Raw genomic sequence first — 18,040 nt, forward strand, 5'->3', positions numbered from 1 at the left:
ACAGCAAATGTAATTACACTGTGATTTACTGTTACCCAGGGTATCCCTTACTTCTACATCTGTAGTTAGCGCTGTTTTGCTTGTAATTAGTATGTCCAGCAGAGCATTATCTCTAGTTGGGGCATCCACAATTTCTCTCAAGAAATTGTCCTGCATTAAATTCATGAAGTGACAACCCATCCTTCAGTGTGCAGTTCTGTCTGCCAAATTGGTTTTAAGATATTTGAAGTCCCCCATGATACAGTGCCATGTCTCTCCACTAGGGATGAGCTTCGTGTTCGAGTCGAACGTACGTTCGACTCGAACATTGGCCGTTCGTGCGTTCGGCGAATTCCGAACGTTTTGGCCGTTCGCGTCAAAATTCGAGTGACGCGCGCGCGGACCACAATGCACTGCGTTGGCGCAGTGCATTGCTGTCCGATGATTGGCCAAGCATGCACTGTGACCCCGCATGCTTGGCCAATCGCAGCGCCGGCAGCGAGGAGAGCCATGATTGGCCACAGGCATCCTGCCTGTGGCCAATCATAGCTCAGACTGTGTAGTGCACGCCCCACACTATATAAGGCCGCCTTTAAGGCGGCCTCCTGTAGTGTGTTACTTTGCATCTGAAGCAGTGGGTGTTCTGTGTACCTTCAACACAGTACACACCAATCGTTTTTGGCTGATTTCCTATCTTGCTGCTGTGTTGTGGTTGTTGTCTGTGCCCTGACTGCAGTATACACCACTATATTCACCTCACCTATATAGCTAGTGATCTAGCTTTAACCACTTAACAACTGCCCATTGCCGATTAACGGCTTCAGGGCGGTTGTTTAACTCAGAGAGGCCGTTAATTAACGGCCTCCCAGAATTCTGCTCTCGCGTGCCCCGAGGTGTGCGCACTCAAGAGCATCCGTGACCGCCGGGTCCATAGGACCCGGCGCATCACGGTAAACGGCTGCTCATAGCGGCCGTTTACCACGTGATTGCTCCGTCAAATGACGGAGTGATCACTTGGAAACAAACCGGCGTCATGTTATGACGCCTGTTCCTCCCTCCCCTTTCTGTACCGATCGGTACAGCGGAGGGGAAAGAGATCGGTGTCAGCAGCGATGTGGGCTGCATCTGCAGTGCCCACATCGCTGCTCACCGAATTTAACCCCTCAATTCCCTGCCAATACTCTGCAATACCAGTGCATACTCTGCAGTACCCTGCCATTACTCTGCAGTACCCCGCCATTACTCTGCAGTACCCCGCCATTACTCTGCAGTGCAGTACCCCGCCATTACTCTGCAGTGCAGTACCCTGCCATTACTCTGCAGTACCCCGCCATTACTCTGCAGTACCCCGCCATTACTCTGCAGTGCAGTACCCTGCCATTACTCTGCAGTACCCCGCCATTACTCTGCAGTACCCCGCCATTACTCTGCAGTGCAGTACCCCGCCATTACTCTGCAGTGCAGTACCCTGCCATTACTCTGCAGTGCAGTACCCTGCCATTACTCTGCAGTGCAGTACCCTGCCATTACTCTGCAGTACCCTGCCATTACTCTTCAGTACCCTGCCATTACTCTTCAGTACCCCCCATTACTCTGCAGTAACCCCCATTACTCTGCAGTACCCCCCAATACTCTGCAGTACCCTGCCATTACTCTGCAGTACCCCGCCATTACTCTGCAGTACCCCCCATTACTCTGCAGTAACCCCCATTACTCTGCAGTACCCCCCAATACTCTGCAGTACCCCCCATTACTCTGCAGTACCCCCCAATACTCTGCAGTACCCTGCCATTACTCTGCAGTACCCCGCCATTACTCTGCAGTACCCCCCAATACTCTGCAGTACCCGCCATTACTCTGCAGTACGCCCAATACTCTGCAGTACCCTGCTATTACTCTGTAGTACCCCGCCAATACCCCGCCAATACTCTGTAATACCCTGCCATAAATTGCCATACCCAGCCATACTCGGTGATACCCTGAAGTACCCAGCCATAGACGCCCCCCACCCCTCACCGCCCTCTGGTGCTTCTACCAACTTGCCAGTACGATCAAAGCCAGAATCTTTTTTTTAATTTTTTATTTCAGGCTTCCCAGCCTAGAGGTGAGATGTGGGGTCATATTGACCCCCCAGATTTCACTGTAAAGAGGACCTGTCATCCCATATTCCTATTACAAGGGATGTTTACATTTCTTGTAATAGGAATAAAAGTGATCAAAAATATATTTTTGGGAAAAAAAATGTCAAACTAAAATAAAGTAAAATGAACAATAAAAAAATAAAATAAAAATTAAAGCGCCCATGTCCCCATGTGCTCGCATGTGCCACACATGTGAGGTATCGCCGAGAATGTTAGAGCGAGAGCAATAATTCTAGTCCTAGACCTCCTCTGCAACTCAAAACATGTAACCAGTAAAAAAATATTTAAAGCGTCGCCTATGGGGATTTTTTAAGTAGCGACGTTTGGCGCCATTCCACGGGCATGTGCAATTTTGAAGAGTGACATGTTTGATATCTATTTACTCAGCATAACTTCATCTTTCACTTTATGCAAACATTGGGCTAACAAGTGGTTAATAATAGAGCTTGCAGTCAGTAGTGTTAGGAGATAGTGCGTGCTGTCTGCGTGCTCTGTACCCAGTACATACCGCTATAATATAGGGCAGGCCCCTACTTTCAAACATCCAACTTACAAACATCTCCTACTTGCAAACGCAAGGAGACAGCAGCAAGTGAGATGAAAAAAGATGGACGACAAAACAAAATTATACAGGGTTGATAACCCTTCCCTATGTTTTCCAAAAAGCTTAAAGATATTTTTTTTGACTGGAGCTACACTTTAAAAATGTACCGGTTGAAAATGACAAACAGATTCAACTTAACACAACAAACCTACACAGTCCCTGTCTTGTTTGCACCGCCTGTATACTGCTGTTCTGAGTATATAGGGCCTGGGGGCCACACGCATTTCCTTTTTTTAATATGGGTACGGGGTTCCCCTTAATATGTGTACAAGACCCAAATAGGCTGGTAATGGGCAGGGAGGGCTACCCATGCCATGTTTCTCAATGATTTTCAACCATATTGCAGGAACCAGATATAACATTAAAACCGCAAGCAGTTTTAAATGGTGTTATTTCCGTTTAATGTCATTTTGTGCAGGGACTGTTCTAAACACGGGAAACACGTGGCACTTCACAGGCATACTATAGACACCCCCCAGGCACCATATTTAAAGGAATATTTCACTTTTTTTTTTTCACTTTAATCGTCTTCAAAATCACTGCTCCCGCCAAAACGGTAGTTTTTAAAACTTTTTTTTGCAGTGACCCATGTCCCCTGAGGCAGGAGGCAGGTCGCCAAACCCTTTTTAGCACACTATCTTGCATATTAGCCGTTAAAATTAGCACTTTCCAATTCGAACGTTCGAGTCCCATAGACTTCAATGGGGTTCTAACGTTCGTACCGAACGCGGGGGTCGTTCGCAAGTTCTGGTGCGAACCGAACCGGGGGGTGTTCGGCTCATCCCTACTCTCCACTATCTCTAACTGTGAACGTAGCTGGGTCTCCTCCTCCACCTTAATGTTAGGGGGCCTATAGCAGACTTTCACGTACCTTACAGCAGAGTCCAAAATTACCACAGCGGCCTCTTTCATGGTCCCGGTCCTAGCACCCCTGGAGGTTGAGACAGGAACTGCTAGGGCAGCGGGAGGGTGCAGGTGCCTTCAGACAGGTGATAGCAGATCAGGAACACCGGAGCCTTTGTGGAGGAGGTGAGATACTGATCACCGGACTAGTCCAGGAAAAGTCCAACAGAGTCACTTGCAGAGTCAGGGACAAGCAGGAGTTGGCAACGGGCTGGCAGAAAGGTACACAAACAGGAGGCAGGCTCTTAGTCAGAGACAGGCAGAGGTCGGTAACAGGCTGGCAGCAAGGTACAAAATCGGAAGACAGAGCCGTAGTCAGAAGTCCAAGTCGGGATTGGTGCAGGCAAACAGAGGCAGACACGGTGGCAGGGATAATCCGAAAAAGTAGTCAGGGAGAGCCGGGTGTTCAGGATCAGGATCAGTCAAGCAAGGTAACAGCAGGTACACAGGAACAAGCTGAGGCAATCCAGTACTGACACTAAGCAGGCTCCTCATTTAAATAGGGCACCACGATTTGTTGGCGTGCAGCACATGCACACACATACCTGTTCAGGTGGATGCGCTAGTGCGCCTGCTGGGTCCGGGACTAGTTAGTTCTCGCTTGTGACTTGGCGTACGCGCGTTTGCATTGGAGGAACGGAGATTGGTGGCTGGTATATGTGAACGAGCGTTTGTTACGGAGATTCCCTGACACATGCACCCACAATTCATTTACTGTTTGTTTGTCTTGTCCCTTTGAAGATTTAGTTACAAAAATTCCATCTCCTCACCATGCCCATTAGCAATGTCATCCCTCATATTCACTATCAAATTGTGCTTCACATAAAAGCACACCCTCTTCTACTGTCCTTGGTCTTCCAAGCTGTCATGTGAACTGTCAAACCAGGTTTATGATATTCCCACAAAGTCAAAATCCTCCTTGTGCATCAATTTTATTTCCTCCATTATATAAACCAGACTTCTAACATTTGTGCACATACCTTTCAATTTTGTACACACGCACATTTTATCCTTGAACACGTTTTGATTCCCTAGCCTTGAAAACTTTAGTTTCTCTATCATCTGGTTTGAAACCCCAGTACCCACCAGCTTTTTTCCCATATGTACCCTTACTCACTGAACTTATACCTTGCTTTAAACCTCTCCCTACATCTTAATTTAAAAGTTCCAACAATTATGTTGCATTTTTTTTTCTTTGCTTTAAGTTATGCTGTATTTTAATTTTTTTTTTATTGTTTTGTTTTAATTTTGTATAATTGTATTTGTGTATTTTGTGTTTGTTTACTTATTATTTACCTATGATTTAAGAATTATAGCAGCATGTTTTTAATAATAGTGTTTAATTACATATATCAAAAAATGTATCAGTGCAATGAAACATGTAAATACGTGAAAGCCTGCCAGCACTCTCCTGTGTATCATGCACAGGTAATGGTGAAAAAAGAAAATGATATATAAATAGTGCAGTACTTAACAACAATTCAGTTAAATACAACGGATGTGCTATATAACAATACTGTAAAAATAAAACTGATAAGAGGACATAAAGGCAGTCTTCAAGCAATTTTCCACCAAAGCCCACTGTGAAAAAGTGTCCATAAAGTGAAGAAAAACAAAATCCAATTCCCAGAGTGCATTTGCAGACACTGGCTTCTTATACTGCAGTGTACACCACTTACAACACCACCACACGTGCTTTTAAGTCTGCTCACCTTCATAGAAACCTCCACATTATAAGAGGTTTAATGGCTTCAAAGGCATAACTCTTAGCCCTTGTACACACGGTCAGACATTCCGACAACAAAATCCGTCGGATTTTTCAGACAGATTTTGTCCGAAACTGGTGTTACATACACACACAGTCGGGCAAAGTTGTTGGAAAATCCGATCGTTCATAACATGATGACGTTATTTAGTTATGACGGGACTACGTTCAGGCTAGTAGCCATTAGCTTGAGTCTAAGAATTTGATCTGAGCATGCGTGGCACTTTGTCCGATCGGAATTCTCTTCAAAAGATCGGACAAAGTCCGATTGGATCATGTTGTTGGAAAATTTTTATATCCAGCTCTCAAACTTTGTTGGTCGGACATTCCGACGGAAAAAGTCAGATGAAGCCTACACACGGTCGGATTATCTGACAACACGGTCCAATTGGACATTTTCCGTCGGAATGTCCGACCGTGTGTACAAGGGCTTAGTGTCACCTCAATCTGCTTCCCAACAGTTTAGTCTCACATGCATGGACTCAATCCACTCTAATTTGTGGTGAGAAATCCTCAAAGCAGCAACACCCCATCATGTTCTCTGCAACATTCTTTATTACTCATAAACACACACTGTACATAAATACTCACACATAAAAACTGGCGTAAAGAAATCATGTATACAACTGGATCCATTTCTTCAACCATCAGTGTAAGACCAGAGACAAAAATGGCCTCTGCTCAGTATTCCACTGTGTGTGGATGTGCCTAATGATGTCACGCCTATGCCCGGCCCCGAACGTGGTACATCCCTGGGTGGGGACTTCCTCAGAGGTTGGAGGACATCAATGCCACTTAGGGTTGCCACCTTTTCTTCAAGCCAAACCCGAACACTTTTGCAGGAAGGCAATTTCTTTTTTTTTTTTTTTTTTTTGCAGTAAACACTATAGGATTATAAAAGACCTTGGATTATAAAAGACCTTGCCCCAAGGAGGGTAGTAATGTAGCACACAGAGAGTGGTTTGGCAAACAGTGGGAGTGGCCAAACTGCTCTTGCTGACATTATCACCCCACCCTTCAGTCAAACCTGCCCCCAAACAGCTTCCCATGGCTCCAGGATGGCAACAGATTTGTGTATGATTATCTCGGGTTACTTGGGGAGCCACAGCCTGGTCTGAATATTGTGTCCAGGTTTCATGTGAACTGAAACCCGGACACATGATTCAAAACCTGAACTGTCCGGGTGAATCCTGGACAGGTAGCAACCCTAATGCCACCACATCTAAAAACTACTAAGAGATCACACAACAGCCTCATGCAGTAATTGCTGGGAATGAAGGCAGCTTCCCTTTCTTCCAAGGGAAGTCATGCCCCTGCCAGTTACTGTGATTGCAGGTTTAAACAGGGAGCATGTAGCTATAGAATGCCTACCATGTGTCATTGACTGTGAGTCCTATTTTATTCCCTTTATGATCAATGTATGAATGGTGGAGTATATATATATATATATATATATATATATATATACAGTATATATACTGTATATATTGTAAATGTCTGGAGTGATTCGATTCAAGTGGTGCATGCAGTTTACAGAAACGTGCCACTCCAGACTGTGTTTTTAAGGGCATGACAGCCCACTTTTATTTAAAGGCAACAAAAAAGTTCAAACAAACAGTAATCTTCGCTCAAAGGGGGTTCCACCATCACCGTATAAACATACACTTCAGCCTCCTGGCTTACTCACAGTCAGCTTTGTGCTGTTCGGTCACGGGTCACATCTGCCTGCTACAGACGTACACAAAGGCTGCTACCTGCAGCCTTGGACTCTGAGACCTCCTGTCTCTTTCTCCTGGAGCCGTCTCCTACTGGGACCCTCCCGACCTCCTAGGCCAGACTTCCTGTCTGCCGGGCGGAACTGTCTCCAAGTCTGAGCCCAGACCTCTCTTCCTGGGAGAATTATGAAGCCAGCCCACAGGCGTGTAATTAGCATGCCTGACAAAATCAGGCATACACTACTCATATACACCATTACACGGGGTCGCCTCTCTACAATATATACTGAAAAAACATAACAACTGAGTAATGGGCCAAAAAAGATTTTGCTATTACACCCTATGGTTTTAGATATATCTATGCTGTCACCCAGATATTGCAATCATTTTGTATATCCAAATCTGATTACAGCTTCCTTTTAGCAGGTGACATTTGTGGGCATTTGCTTGGAGCACTTAGAACAGCATTTTTCTATATTGAAGACACGGTGGTGCATGAAGGCCTTTTTGGGAAACTGTGGAGGTAGTTCCTCTACTGGTTAAAGTTCATCAGTTTTTTTTTTTTCCTTTGTCTGCTTTATATATTGTTTATGCAGTGAAAAGAAAAAGAAAGAAAAAAAAAAGATGTGCAAACACAAATTTAGGCCATAGGAAAAAATATTGGAAACTTTTATAAAGAGGTCCCCATATCAGATTGGCCCATGATCAGCTGTGTTGCGCTGGTTTACTTAGTGCTGAGGCTCTGAAGATCTGCAGACAAGCCGCATAAAAAATGTTCATCTTGTCAAATTTTAAGCAAAAAGCAGAATGTTCTTAGGAATCAGAGATTCTCATCAGCAAAAAGCTTCAGTTGAAGTGCTTTAATCTTCAATGCTAGACTTCAGAATAGTGTGTTATATGGTATAACACCCTTGGCATGAAGATGTGTCTGGTGACCACACAGCCTTGTAGAAGTTGAAATAAAATAATCATATGTGAGATTTATCCTTAATGTTTAACTTATTTTATATTTAATTCCTGAATGAAATAGTTAAAAGAGAATTGTGAGAGGTATTGGAGATTAGATTGGGTTTTAGGACTTAAGAAAAATAGGATTTTTATATACAGCTTACCTGTAAAATCCTTTTCTTGAGAGTACATCACGGGACACAGGAGCTTCATTACATAGTGGGTTATATAGGCACCTCTGGTGATTGGACACTGGTTGACCCAATTAAAGAGAATTCCTCCCCTATATAACCCCTCCCATCAGGGAGGCACCTCAGTTTTGTAGCAAAGCAATAAGAAACCACGTAAAACCCAAGAGGGGCGGGAGCCCTGTGTCCCGTGATGTACTCTCAAGAAAAGGATTTTACAGGTAAGCTGTATATAAAAATCCTATTTTCTTGATCATACATCACGGGACACAGGAGCTTCATTACATAGTGGGATGTCCCATAGCAATACTCAGGTTGAGGGGAGGGAGACACAGATCATGAATCTAGACCGCCAGGGACCTGAGGACCCAAACTGCAGCCTGCAGTACACTGCGCCCAAAGGCGATATCCTCCTGCCCTCTGACATCCACCTGATAGAATCTGGTGAATGTGTGGACTGATGACCAAGTCGCAGCCTTACAGATCTGAGCCAGGGAGGCCTGGTGATGCACTGCCCAAGAAGCACTTACAGCCCTAGTAGAGTGCGCTCTCACCTGAAAAGGAGGAATCTTCCCCTTTAAGTCATAGGCCTGAGAAATAACCTGTCTGATCCACCTCGAAAGAGTGGACTTTGACGCTGCCTGACCCTTTTTAGGGCCTTCTGGCAGAATAAATAAACAGTCAGTCTTTCTTATCTGAGCAGTTGCCTGAAGATAAAGACTGATTGCTCTAACCACATCTAAAGTGTGTAAGGATTCTTCCTCTGTGGACTGAGGGTTTGGAAAAAAGGATGGTAGGATTACATCCTGATTCAGGTGAAAACCTGAAACTACCTTAGGTAGAAAGGACCTGTTGGGACGCATGACCACTCGGTCCTTATGGATAATTAAATAGGGCTCTTTACAGGAAAGAGCTGCCAATCCTGATACCCTTCTAGCCGTGGATATGGCTACTAGGAATACCAGCTTCTTTGTCAGGAGAGTTAAAGAAGCCAGATGCAGAGGTTCAAATGGTTGGGCTTCTAAGGCCGAGAGAACCAAATTCAGATCCCAAGGGCATACCGGAGGTTTGACTGGCGGTCTCATCCGCATAGCCCCCTGGATAAAAGCCCGTACTAGGGAAAGTGATGCAAGCGATCTTTGAAAAAAGACCGATAGGGCCGAAATCTGCACCTTGATGGTGCTTATGGCCAAATTCATTTCAAGGCCTGATTGGAGAAAGGCCAAGATTCTGCTAATGACATACCTTCTAGGATGCCATCTCCTGGGTTCACACCAGGAAACATATGCCCTCCAGATCTTGTAATAGATACGCCTGGAGGCCGGTTTTCTGGCATTGACCAGAGTGGAGAGGACTGGCCCCGAAAGACCACAGCCTCTCAAAATGTGGGTCTCAGCAGCCAGACCGTCAAATTCAGACTGCGTAAAGCAGGGTGGTAAATTGGACCCTGTGAGAGCAGATCTGGCCGGAGAGGGAGGGTCCATGACCTGCCCACTGCCAACTTCATGATTTCTGCGAACCATGGTCGCCTGGGCCAAGCCGAGGCCACTAGAAGGACCGGCTTCGTCTCCCTCTTGACCCTTCCCAAGAACCTCGATAACAGCGGGTTCGGGGGGAAGGCATAGATCAGATTGTACTGATTCCAGGGAACTGTCAGAGCATCTGACCCCTGAGCAAGTGCATCTCTTGTCCTTGACACAAAGTTGTCCAGTTTCCTGTTGAATCTGGACGCAAACAAATCCACGTCTGGAGTGCCCCACTTGTGACATATGTCTTGAAACACATCGGGGTGCAGAGCCCATTCTCCTGGGCACAACTGCTGGCGGCTGAGATAATCTGCCTGCCAATTCTCCACTCCTGGAATGAAGACTGCAGAGAGGCACGGAACATGCTCTTCTGCCCAGACAAGTATGCGATTCACCTCCTTTTGGGCCACCAGACTTCTGGTACCGCCCTGGTGATTGATGTAAGCCACTGCAGTGGCATTGTCGGACTGAATCCGAACTGGGAAACCTCGCAGTCTGTGAGACCACTCTCTGAGTGCCATGTAAATTGCCCGAATCTCCAAGACATTTATGGGCAGCAGACTTTCGGTCGCAGACCATTTTCCCTGCGAGCATGTTTCCTGCAACACGGCTCCCCAACCTGTCAGGCTGGCATCCGTGGTGACAATCTTCCATGAGAGGGGAAGAAAGGTTTTGCCTTTCAGCAAATTTTTGGTCTGTAACCACCAAACAAGACTTTTGCGTGCCCGAGGGGATAAACGCATAGGAAGATCCAGGGATTGGGGCTTCCTGTTCCAAATCGCAAGGATGCATCTTTGCAGGGGCTTTGAGTGGAACTGGGCAAATGGAACGGCCTCGAAAGAGGCGACCATCTTTCCCAACAGTCTCATGTACAACCGAATGGAGGAGAATCTTCTGCCCAGAATCAGGCGCACTAGATCTCCAATGGCCAAGGCCTTTGGCTTTGGAAGGAACACCCTGCCCTGAGCGGTGTCGATAATCAGACCCAGGTAATCCAACCTGGTGGTCGGTTGTAAAGACGACTTTTCTAGGTTTATAATCCAACCTAGGCGGCCCAGATGTTCTAGCGTTTTGGTGACGCTGCGACTTAGGCATGTTGTAGTTCTCTCTACGAGAAGCAAGTCGTCTAGGTAAGCCATGACGGCTATGCCCTGAACTCTTAAGATTGCTAAGAGAGGGTCTAGAATCTTCGTGAAGACTCGAGGGGCCGTGGCTAGGCCGAACGGCAGGGCCACAAATTGAAAATGGCGCTGCTCTACCGCGAACCTCAGAAACTTCTGGTGTGCGGGAAATATTGGCACATGGAGATATGCGTCTTTGATATCTATTAATGCCATGAATTCTCCTCCTTGCAGGGAGGAGACCACAGTGCGTATTGACTGCATCCGGAAGGTCTGGATGTGTAGAAACCGGTTTAAGTCTCTCAGATCCAAGATAGGTCTGACACTTCCGTTTGGTTTTGGAACGGTGAAGAGATTCGAATAGAAACCTGAACCCTGATCTCTCGGGCTCACCTCTACTATCACACCTTGGGATAGTAATTGATCTAAGGCCAGAAATAGCGGTTTCTGCTTTATCGGATCCCTGGGGATCCTTGACCTTAGAAAACGGGAAGGTGGAATCTCCTGAAACTCTAGCCTGTAGCCTAGAGATACTGAAGAGATCACCCATCTGTCCTGAATCTCTACCCGCCAGGCGCCTGCAAACTGCAGGAGCCTTCCCCCCACTCGGCCGAGCGGGGGCGCCCCTTCACAAGGATGTCTTGGAGGACTGCTTGGCAGGCTTCCGCCCCCAAGTCCTTTTCTGTCCCTGGGCTCGGCCCTGAGGCTTTGCAGCCGAGGAGGGCTGAGAAGGCCGTCGCCACTGTTTAGAGCTCGACGTTTCGGGAGAAAGAGTACGCCTGAATAAAGGACGTTTACTCTTCTTGACTGGAAGGAGTGTAGATTTACCTCCTGAAATATTTTGGACGAATTTATCTAATTCCTCTCCAAACAACCGTTCCCCTTTAAACGGGAACCCAGTCAAATGCTTTTTGCATGACATTTCAGCAGCCCAATTTTTTAGCCATAGAGCCCTACGCATGTGTACCAGCATGAGGGACAAACGTGATGCTTGTTGGACAGAATCCAAAATCGCATCAATTATGAAACATAAGATGTGAGGCATCTCTGCATATTTCTCTACTTCCTCATTAGGAAGAAGTTCAAACATCTGTTTAACCTGTTCCTTAAGGAACTGACACAACCCCACGGCTGCGACTGTAGGTTGCACCACAGCGCCGGCCATGGAAAAGGAGGCTTTTAACAAGGTTTCCAGTCTTTTGTCAGCTGGGTCCTTAAATACCTGCGCATTATCCAAAGGACAAGTTAGGTTTTTATTCACACAAGAGATAGCCGCATCCACAGATGGGGCCCCCCATTTCTTGGTGAAGCTTTCCTCCACGGGATAATACATAGAAAACCTCTTGGGAGGAGTAAACAGTTTATCGGGATGTCCCCAGTCCTTATACATCAAGTCAGCCATTAAAGGATGAATTGTGAAGGAACAAGCAGTCTGTGGAGCTTTCCTGACTCCCAGGGAAGAGTCAGAGGATGTAGCGACTTCAGTAGCTGGCATTCTGAACGTGGTACGCACCAATTCAGTATAATACTGCACCTGCTTTCTGAGTGCCTGGGAGGAGGGGACTGACTCCTCATCTTCTGACTGATCCGACTGCTCATGATCCCTTTCCAAAGATAGGGATCTCTCCTCATTTTCAGAGCAGCTGTCTGAGAGAGGAATTTCAGCAGAGGGAGGGGATCTACCCCTTTTCTTGCTATCTTTTAGGGAAGCAGAAATAAAATTCATTATCCTCCCTTCAAAACTCTCCAATGAAGCCCTAAGGGAGTCCTCAGTGACATAGACCGGGGCTGCGACATTAGGAGAGGCTGCAAAGCCTGAAAGGGGCACTGACTCGTCTTGAGATGCAGGCTCCACTCTTGCAGAGGGGGATGGTAATCTGCATGCACCTTTAGAACCCCTGGACCCAGGCGGTGACCTGCCAGTGCTTTTGTTACCTGCCCCTGAAACCCTCTTACGAGGAGACATAGTACTGAGCTACAAAGCAGAGTTACTAGTGTAAAATGCAATCACTTTGTTGTGCTTAAAGTCTCACAATAAATCAATATAAGCTTAACTGCACAATATGATGCCGAGTAGGTGTCTTAAGGTTCGCCTGGATCCAGTCCCACGGATGCTTACAGCCCACAGCTCCTGTGTCTCACCTTACAGTCCCCTGACGCTCTGGGCTTTTAAAATTGGCCGTTTTGGCGCCTGCATTGCAGTCTGGAGCACTTGATTGTGCACAGCTGGCAACCACACCCCCCCCCTTTCCCTATTAGGCCGGGAGCGCGCCCGGCGCGCGTGCACGCGCCCGCGCGCGTGCACGAGGACCGCGGGATCCGGGGGGGGGAAGGGGAACCCAAAAGGAGTGACCTGAGACCCCCCGATCTGCGTGGGACCCCTTTTTTACTTATATTGTGGCAGGGACTGCAAGGAGACGTGAATAGCTGGAAGGACCAGGCATTTCACTGAGCGTGTTTTGTTTGAAAGGCATGTAAGTATGCATCAGGCTTGCTCTTACTCCCTCAAGTGGTGGAAACCAGGTAAGACATACAACTACTCAAAATGAAGAAATCCATTCATATATTAAAATATATAGGATGACTTCCCATACCTGTTCCCCGCCGCAGGAATTGCTGTGTTCAGACCAATTCCAGCCTTCACCCATCACGGCGGGTATTGTTAGCCAACCTTCAGGCGTATCTGGGAATCTTACGAAAAGATTCTCCTACCTGGGCCTTGTAAAAAACTCTGCCAGAAACTTACGGGCGCCCTGAGTAAACAGTACCCCAAGTCTGGTTGTCCCAGAGTCCAGTCTTCCAATGGAGAGGACTTACAGGCAAAACCTCGTGTCTTCGGCAGACGAGGCCCGGGTACCATACCATCTTGGGAGTCAATTATCGGCCCGAGGTATGGATCCGGTTTGTTGTAGCCCTTCGGCCCTCGCCGGGACCCGCATAGAGCTAAGTTTTACGTGACCATCGACCAGACACTGGCGAAAAAACTGAGGTGCCTCCCTGATGGGAGGGGTTATATAGGGGAGGAATTCTCTTTAATTGGGTCAACCAGTGTCCAATCACCAGAGGTGCCTATATAACCCACTATGTAATGAAGCTCCTGTGTCCCGTGATGTATGATCAAGAAAACTGTGTTATTTGTCATTACACTTTGAGAAGAACCCAAAGCTTCCTTAATAGTTTGTCTGGATTGTTCCCTCTTACGGCCTATTTTAGGATATGCATTTTAATGTGAACAACTTAATGCAAATAACTTTCACAGAGCCCGTTACAATTTCACAATTCTATAAACCCCATATATATCTTGTTAAATACACTAAAATAACTGTATTTAAATTGAACTGAAATGCATAAGATCACAGTTGAGGTAAATACTAAAAAACATCAAATTAAGCTACAGTATTTCCCTGAAAATAAGACCTACTGAGATTTTTGGGCGAGGGCTGCAATATAAGCCCTACCCTGAAATTAGGCCCTAGTTTAAAGTGGTTGTAAAATCCTAGAATCCTCTCTATTACAGTAGTATATAATGCAAAGTGTGTGTTTTCTGTAATCTAATTGTGTCAAATACCTTCGGTACAGTGACGCTCGGGGCTCAGCTGACCTCCCACTGCTCTCCTCCTCTTCTCCCAGCTATCAGCAGGAGATCTCGGCCCTCCCCCCTTTGCAGTGCTCAGAGCGGGGAAGACAGCTCCAGCAGGTCACGGAAGCCCTGAGCGGCGCTATAAGAATGTATTTAACCACTTCAGCTCCGGAAGGATTTAACCCCTTCCTGACCAGTGCACTGTTTGCGAATTCGGCACTACATCGCTTTAACTGACAATTGTGTCGCACCAAAACAAAATGTACGTATTTTTTTCCCACAAATAGAGCTGTCTTTTGGTGATATTTGATCACCTCTGCAGTTTTTATTTTTTGCGCTACAAACAAATAGTGACAATTTTTTAAAAAAAAGCTATATTTTTTACTTTTTGCTATAATAAATATCCCCAAAATATATATACAAAAATAATTTCTATCTCAGTTTAGGCCAATATGTATTCTCCTACAAATTTTTGGTAAAAAATCGCAATAAGTGTATATTGGTTTGCGCAAAAGGTAATGGCGGCGATCTGTGTTTCTGTGTTCTGTGTGACATTATGGCAGGCACATCAGACACTTTTGACACTATTTTGGGACCATTGTCATTTATACACCTATCAGTGCTATAAAAATGCACTGATTACTGTGTAAATGACACTGGCAGGGAAGGGGTTAAACACTAAGGGGCAATCAAGGGGTTAAGTGTGTCCTAGGGAGTGATTCTAACTGTGGGGGGGATGGGCTTCCACTGACATGATATCAATCACTGCTCCCGATGATAGGGAGCAGTAGCTCCCTGTCATTTCACTAGGCAGAATGGGGAAATGCCTTGTTTACAAAGGCATCTCCCCGTTCCTCAGCTCTTTGACACAATCACGGCCTTCCGGCGGACATCAAGTTCGTGGGGCCCGCGGGCACGGTCACGCAAATTTGAAAAGCTACGGAACACCCCAAATTGTAATAGGTTTCCGTTATATCAGAGGACGGCTGGGGTCACCTGCACGTCACTGGGGAAGCCCGGGTTTCCCCTTGCGTCAAAGGGGGACGGGGTCATGTGATGGATGGCCCGTCCTCAGCTAAGAGACCTGTCGGGCTGCCGAGATTCCCGCTGTGTCTCCGGTGGAGACAGGATGTGCTGAGCTGGACATCATACAAAAATGTGTTTTATATAGTCCTCTATGTCAATATATGGGATGTCTGAAAAGACCCATCCAATCTGATCCTTTTTGTATGTTATTTAGTTGATAACATGTTATTATTATATGTATTATTAATAGCTATCCTTCCTTTCCTATTGTCTTTTCCTCTTACTATTTATTTTACACAACACCATGACACCCCTGGCGTTCTCTATCCAGTACAGCTAGGTTTTTAATTTCTTTTAAACAGATAAGATCTAGATGTATTCCATATGGAGCTGTGACCTTATCAGGCAAAGGCAGCTGGAAAGAAATAAAGGTTGTCAGCCTGCACTCACCTCGAGCTGAAAGCTTCTTGGTGTTAATGATTTTTGCTGCATACTCTTGCCCAGATAAAACTTTCACGCATCTACGGACAATGGAAAAAGCTCCCCTGGGAAAAAAAAAGAGACAGAAAAGTCAATGATATTGCTTTATTTAGTGATTTTCTTTAACATGCACAAATCAGAATGATTATTAAAGTTAAATGTAAGAGTTAATTGATTGTACTGTAGAAAAATTACATTGCAGAAGCTTTGTTGTTTAGTGGTAAATAAAATGTTCTTAAAACGTTGTGGTTACCATTGGGCTGGATTGAGTCCTAACATACATTTGGGCAATCCAACCTGATTCTCCCCTTCCTCTGACCCATTAATTGATAAAAGCGAACTTGTAAAATGGTCCAAAGGACCACTTTCAGCAGAGCAGCACATGCCAAGAGGGCCTCCCCTGTTTGGCACCACTGCCTTAATATGTGATTTAGTTTATCATCTAGAATCTAGTCAGCATCTATCAATCATAGGAGGAGAAGTTCTAATGCCACAGGAGATTTCTATCTCTGGTGTATACTGTGAGCAGAAGAGGCAGAATCACTGCTAGTGTATTGCAGTACCACCTCCACAGCCCAAAGGCATTGTTACCCTGATCAGAACTGATCGATAAGTAAATCATAAGATGCGCTGATCGAGTATGGATAAAAACAATTACCTTGATTTTCACTTGAATTTCTCAAGTACACGAAAGTTAAAGATGAAAAAGGCATTTAATCTACCTCATGGGACATGACCTACCTCTTAAGTTGGAAGAAAAGAAATGGTCCATGCGGGCCCGTATGCAGAAATCAGAGTGTTTATTGTTAGACACAAACATCAACTGATTTCACATAATGCCTTGAGGTGTTTCACTCTAAAATTAGTTAATCACAGCACCATCATATTTATTTTTTTAAAGCAATTCCCTAGACTAGTTAAAAAAACAGCCTTTGCTGATATGCCTACACCATTCCTGCTCTGACATCCAGTGCTTTTCCTCCTTTAGGCTAAATGATGGCCAGCATGATTAACCCCACTTGGGGCATGTCATTAACTCACAGAAAAAAAAAAAGCAGCATTCAGGACCTGTTCCCCACTGGAGGATAGTGACATGTGGCATCCCTTGACCAGACCAAAGACTGCTGGAAAAAAGTTGTATACAAAAAAAGAAAAAAAGGCAAATGTGGAAAAGAGGTACTCAGGTGGGAAGGGGGAAAGGGAAACATACTGGGGGTGCCGGGTCGGAGGCTTCAATCATAGATCTCTTCCATGTTGTCCAGGTAGAATCTCCACCTCTCTAATGCTGGGTACACACAGGCCAAAAATGCCTGACCAGTGCGTTCTGGCATGGGGGGTCTGCGGTCCTTGTTTAGCCCACTGGGTTAAAGGAAAAATAAAAGTGTGTACCAGGCTTAAGGTTGTATACCCCTGCTCTAGATTATGCATCTTACAATTGGCCCAACATTGTGAGGGGACCAGGCAATTGACAACAGAAGATCGCACATTTTGCATACTGGCTGGATTCCTTGAAAAGTTGAGGCCTAACTCCTGAGCTGCTCTAATTTTTACCTTGGCATTTGTAAGGTTCTGGCTGCCCATCTATCATCCCTACATATGCTGTATGCTACATGTTTCTTTTCTGATAGAACCTGAATTTGAACCTTTGAAAATGCAGACCACAAGTCCCTGGGTTCCAAACACCACCCTCTAGATAGAGCTCTCAGAGGTAGAAGCTGCACAGCACTGAATCTTGAGGGAAAGTCTGTGGTCCCAGCTAGAACTGTTTTGAAATCCTGTTAATTCTGGCAGCATTGGGTTATATAAAACTCAAATTAAAGGTCTGCTGGTACACCCTGACTTTATCGGATCTGCAAAGTTTCCTGGATTATATTAGCAATTCATGTATTGCCTAGTGTTCATTTTTTGTTGATATTGCCACATTTAGTTAATAGTTAAGGATTTTTGTTTTATTACCCGAGGGATGTAACTGTACTTATACCAACCATCTGTACGTTGTAAAATTAATTGACTTTGCTAGTTATAATGGACCTAGCATCAAGTTTATTTTTCCATGTTAGGTTC

At 45.5% G+C, this 18,040-nt stretch overlaps 1 protein-coding gene across 4 annotated transcripts in view; it reads right to left on the bottom strand.

The window, feature by feature from the left end:
• Positions 1-18,040, bottom strand: part of CAMK2A (calcium/calmodulin dependent protein kinase II alpha) — a 411,160-nt gene that overhangs the window by 273,822 nt on the left and 119,298 nt on the right. For all 4 annotated transcript variants that reach the window (XM_077468290.1, XM_077468289.1, XM_077468291.1 and 1 more), the window contains exon 2: positions 15,947-16,041. In XM_077468290.1, coding sequence (XP_077324416.1) covers positions 15,947-16,041 — 95 coding nt within the window. The remainder of the gene's footprint in view (positions 1-15,946; positions 16,042-18,040) is intronic.

The sequence above is a fragment of the Lithobates pipiens genome, unplaced genomic scaffold (genome assembly GCF_037356315.1).
Source record: "Lithobates pipiens isolate NorthernLeopardFrog02 unplaced genomic scaffold, aLitPip1_a1.2 Scaffold_8, whole genome shotgun sequence".
NCBI lineage: Eukaryota > Metazoa > Chordata > Amphibia > Anura > Ranidae > Lithobates > Lithobates pipiens.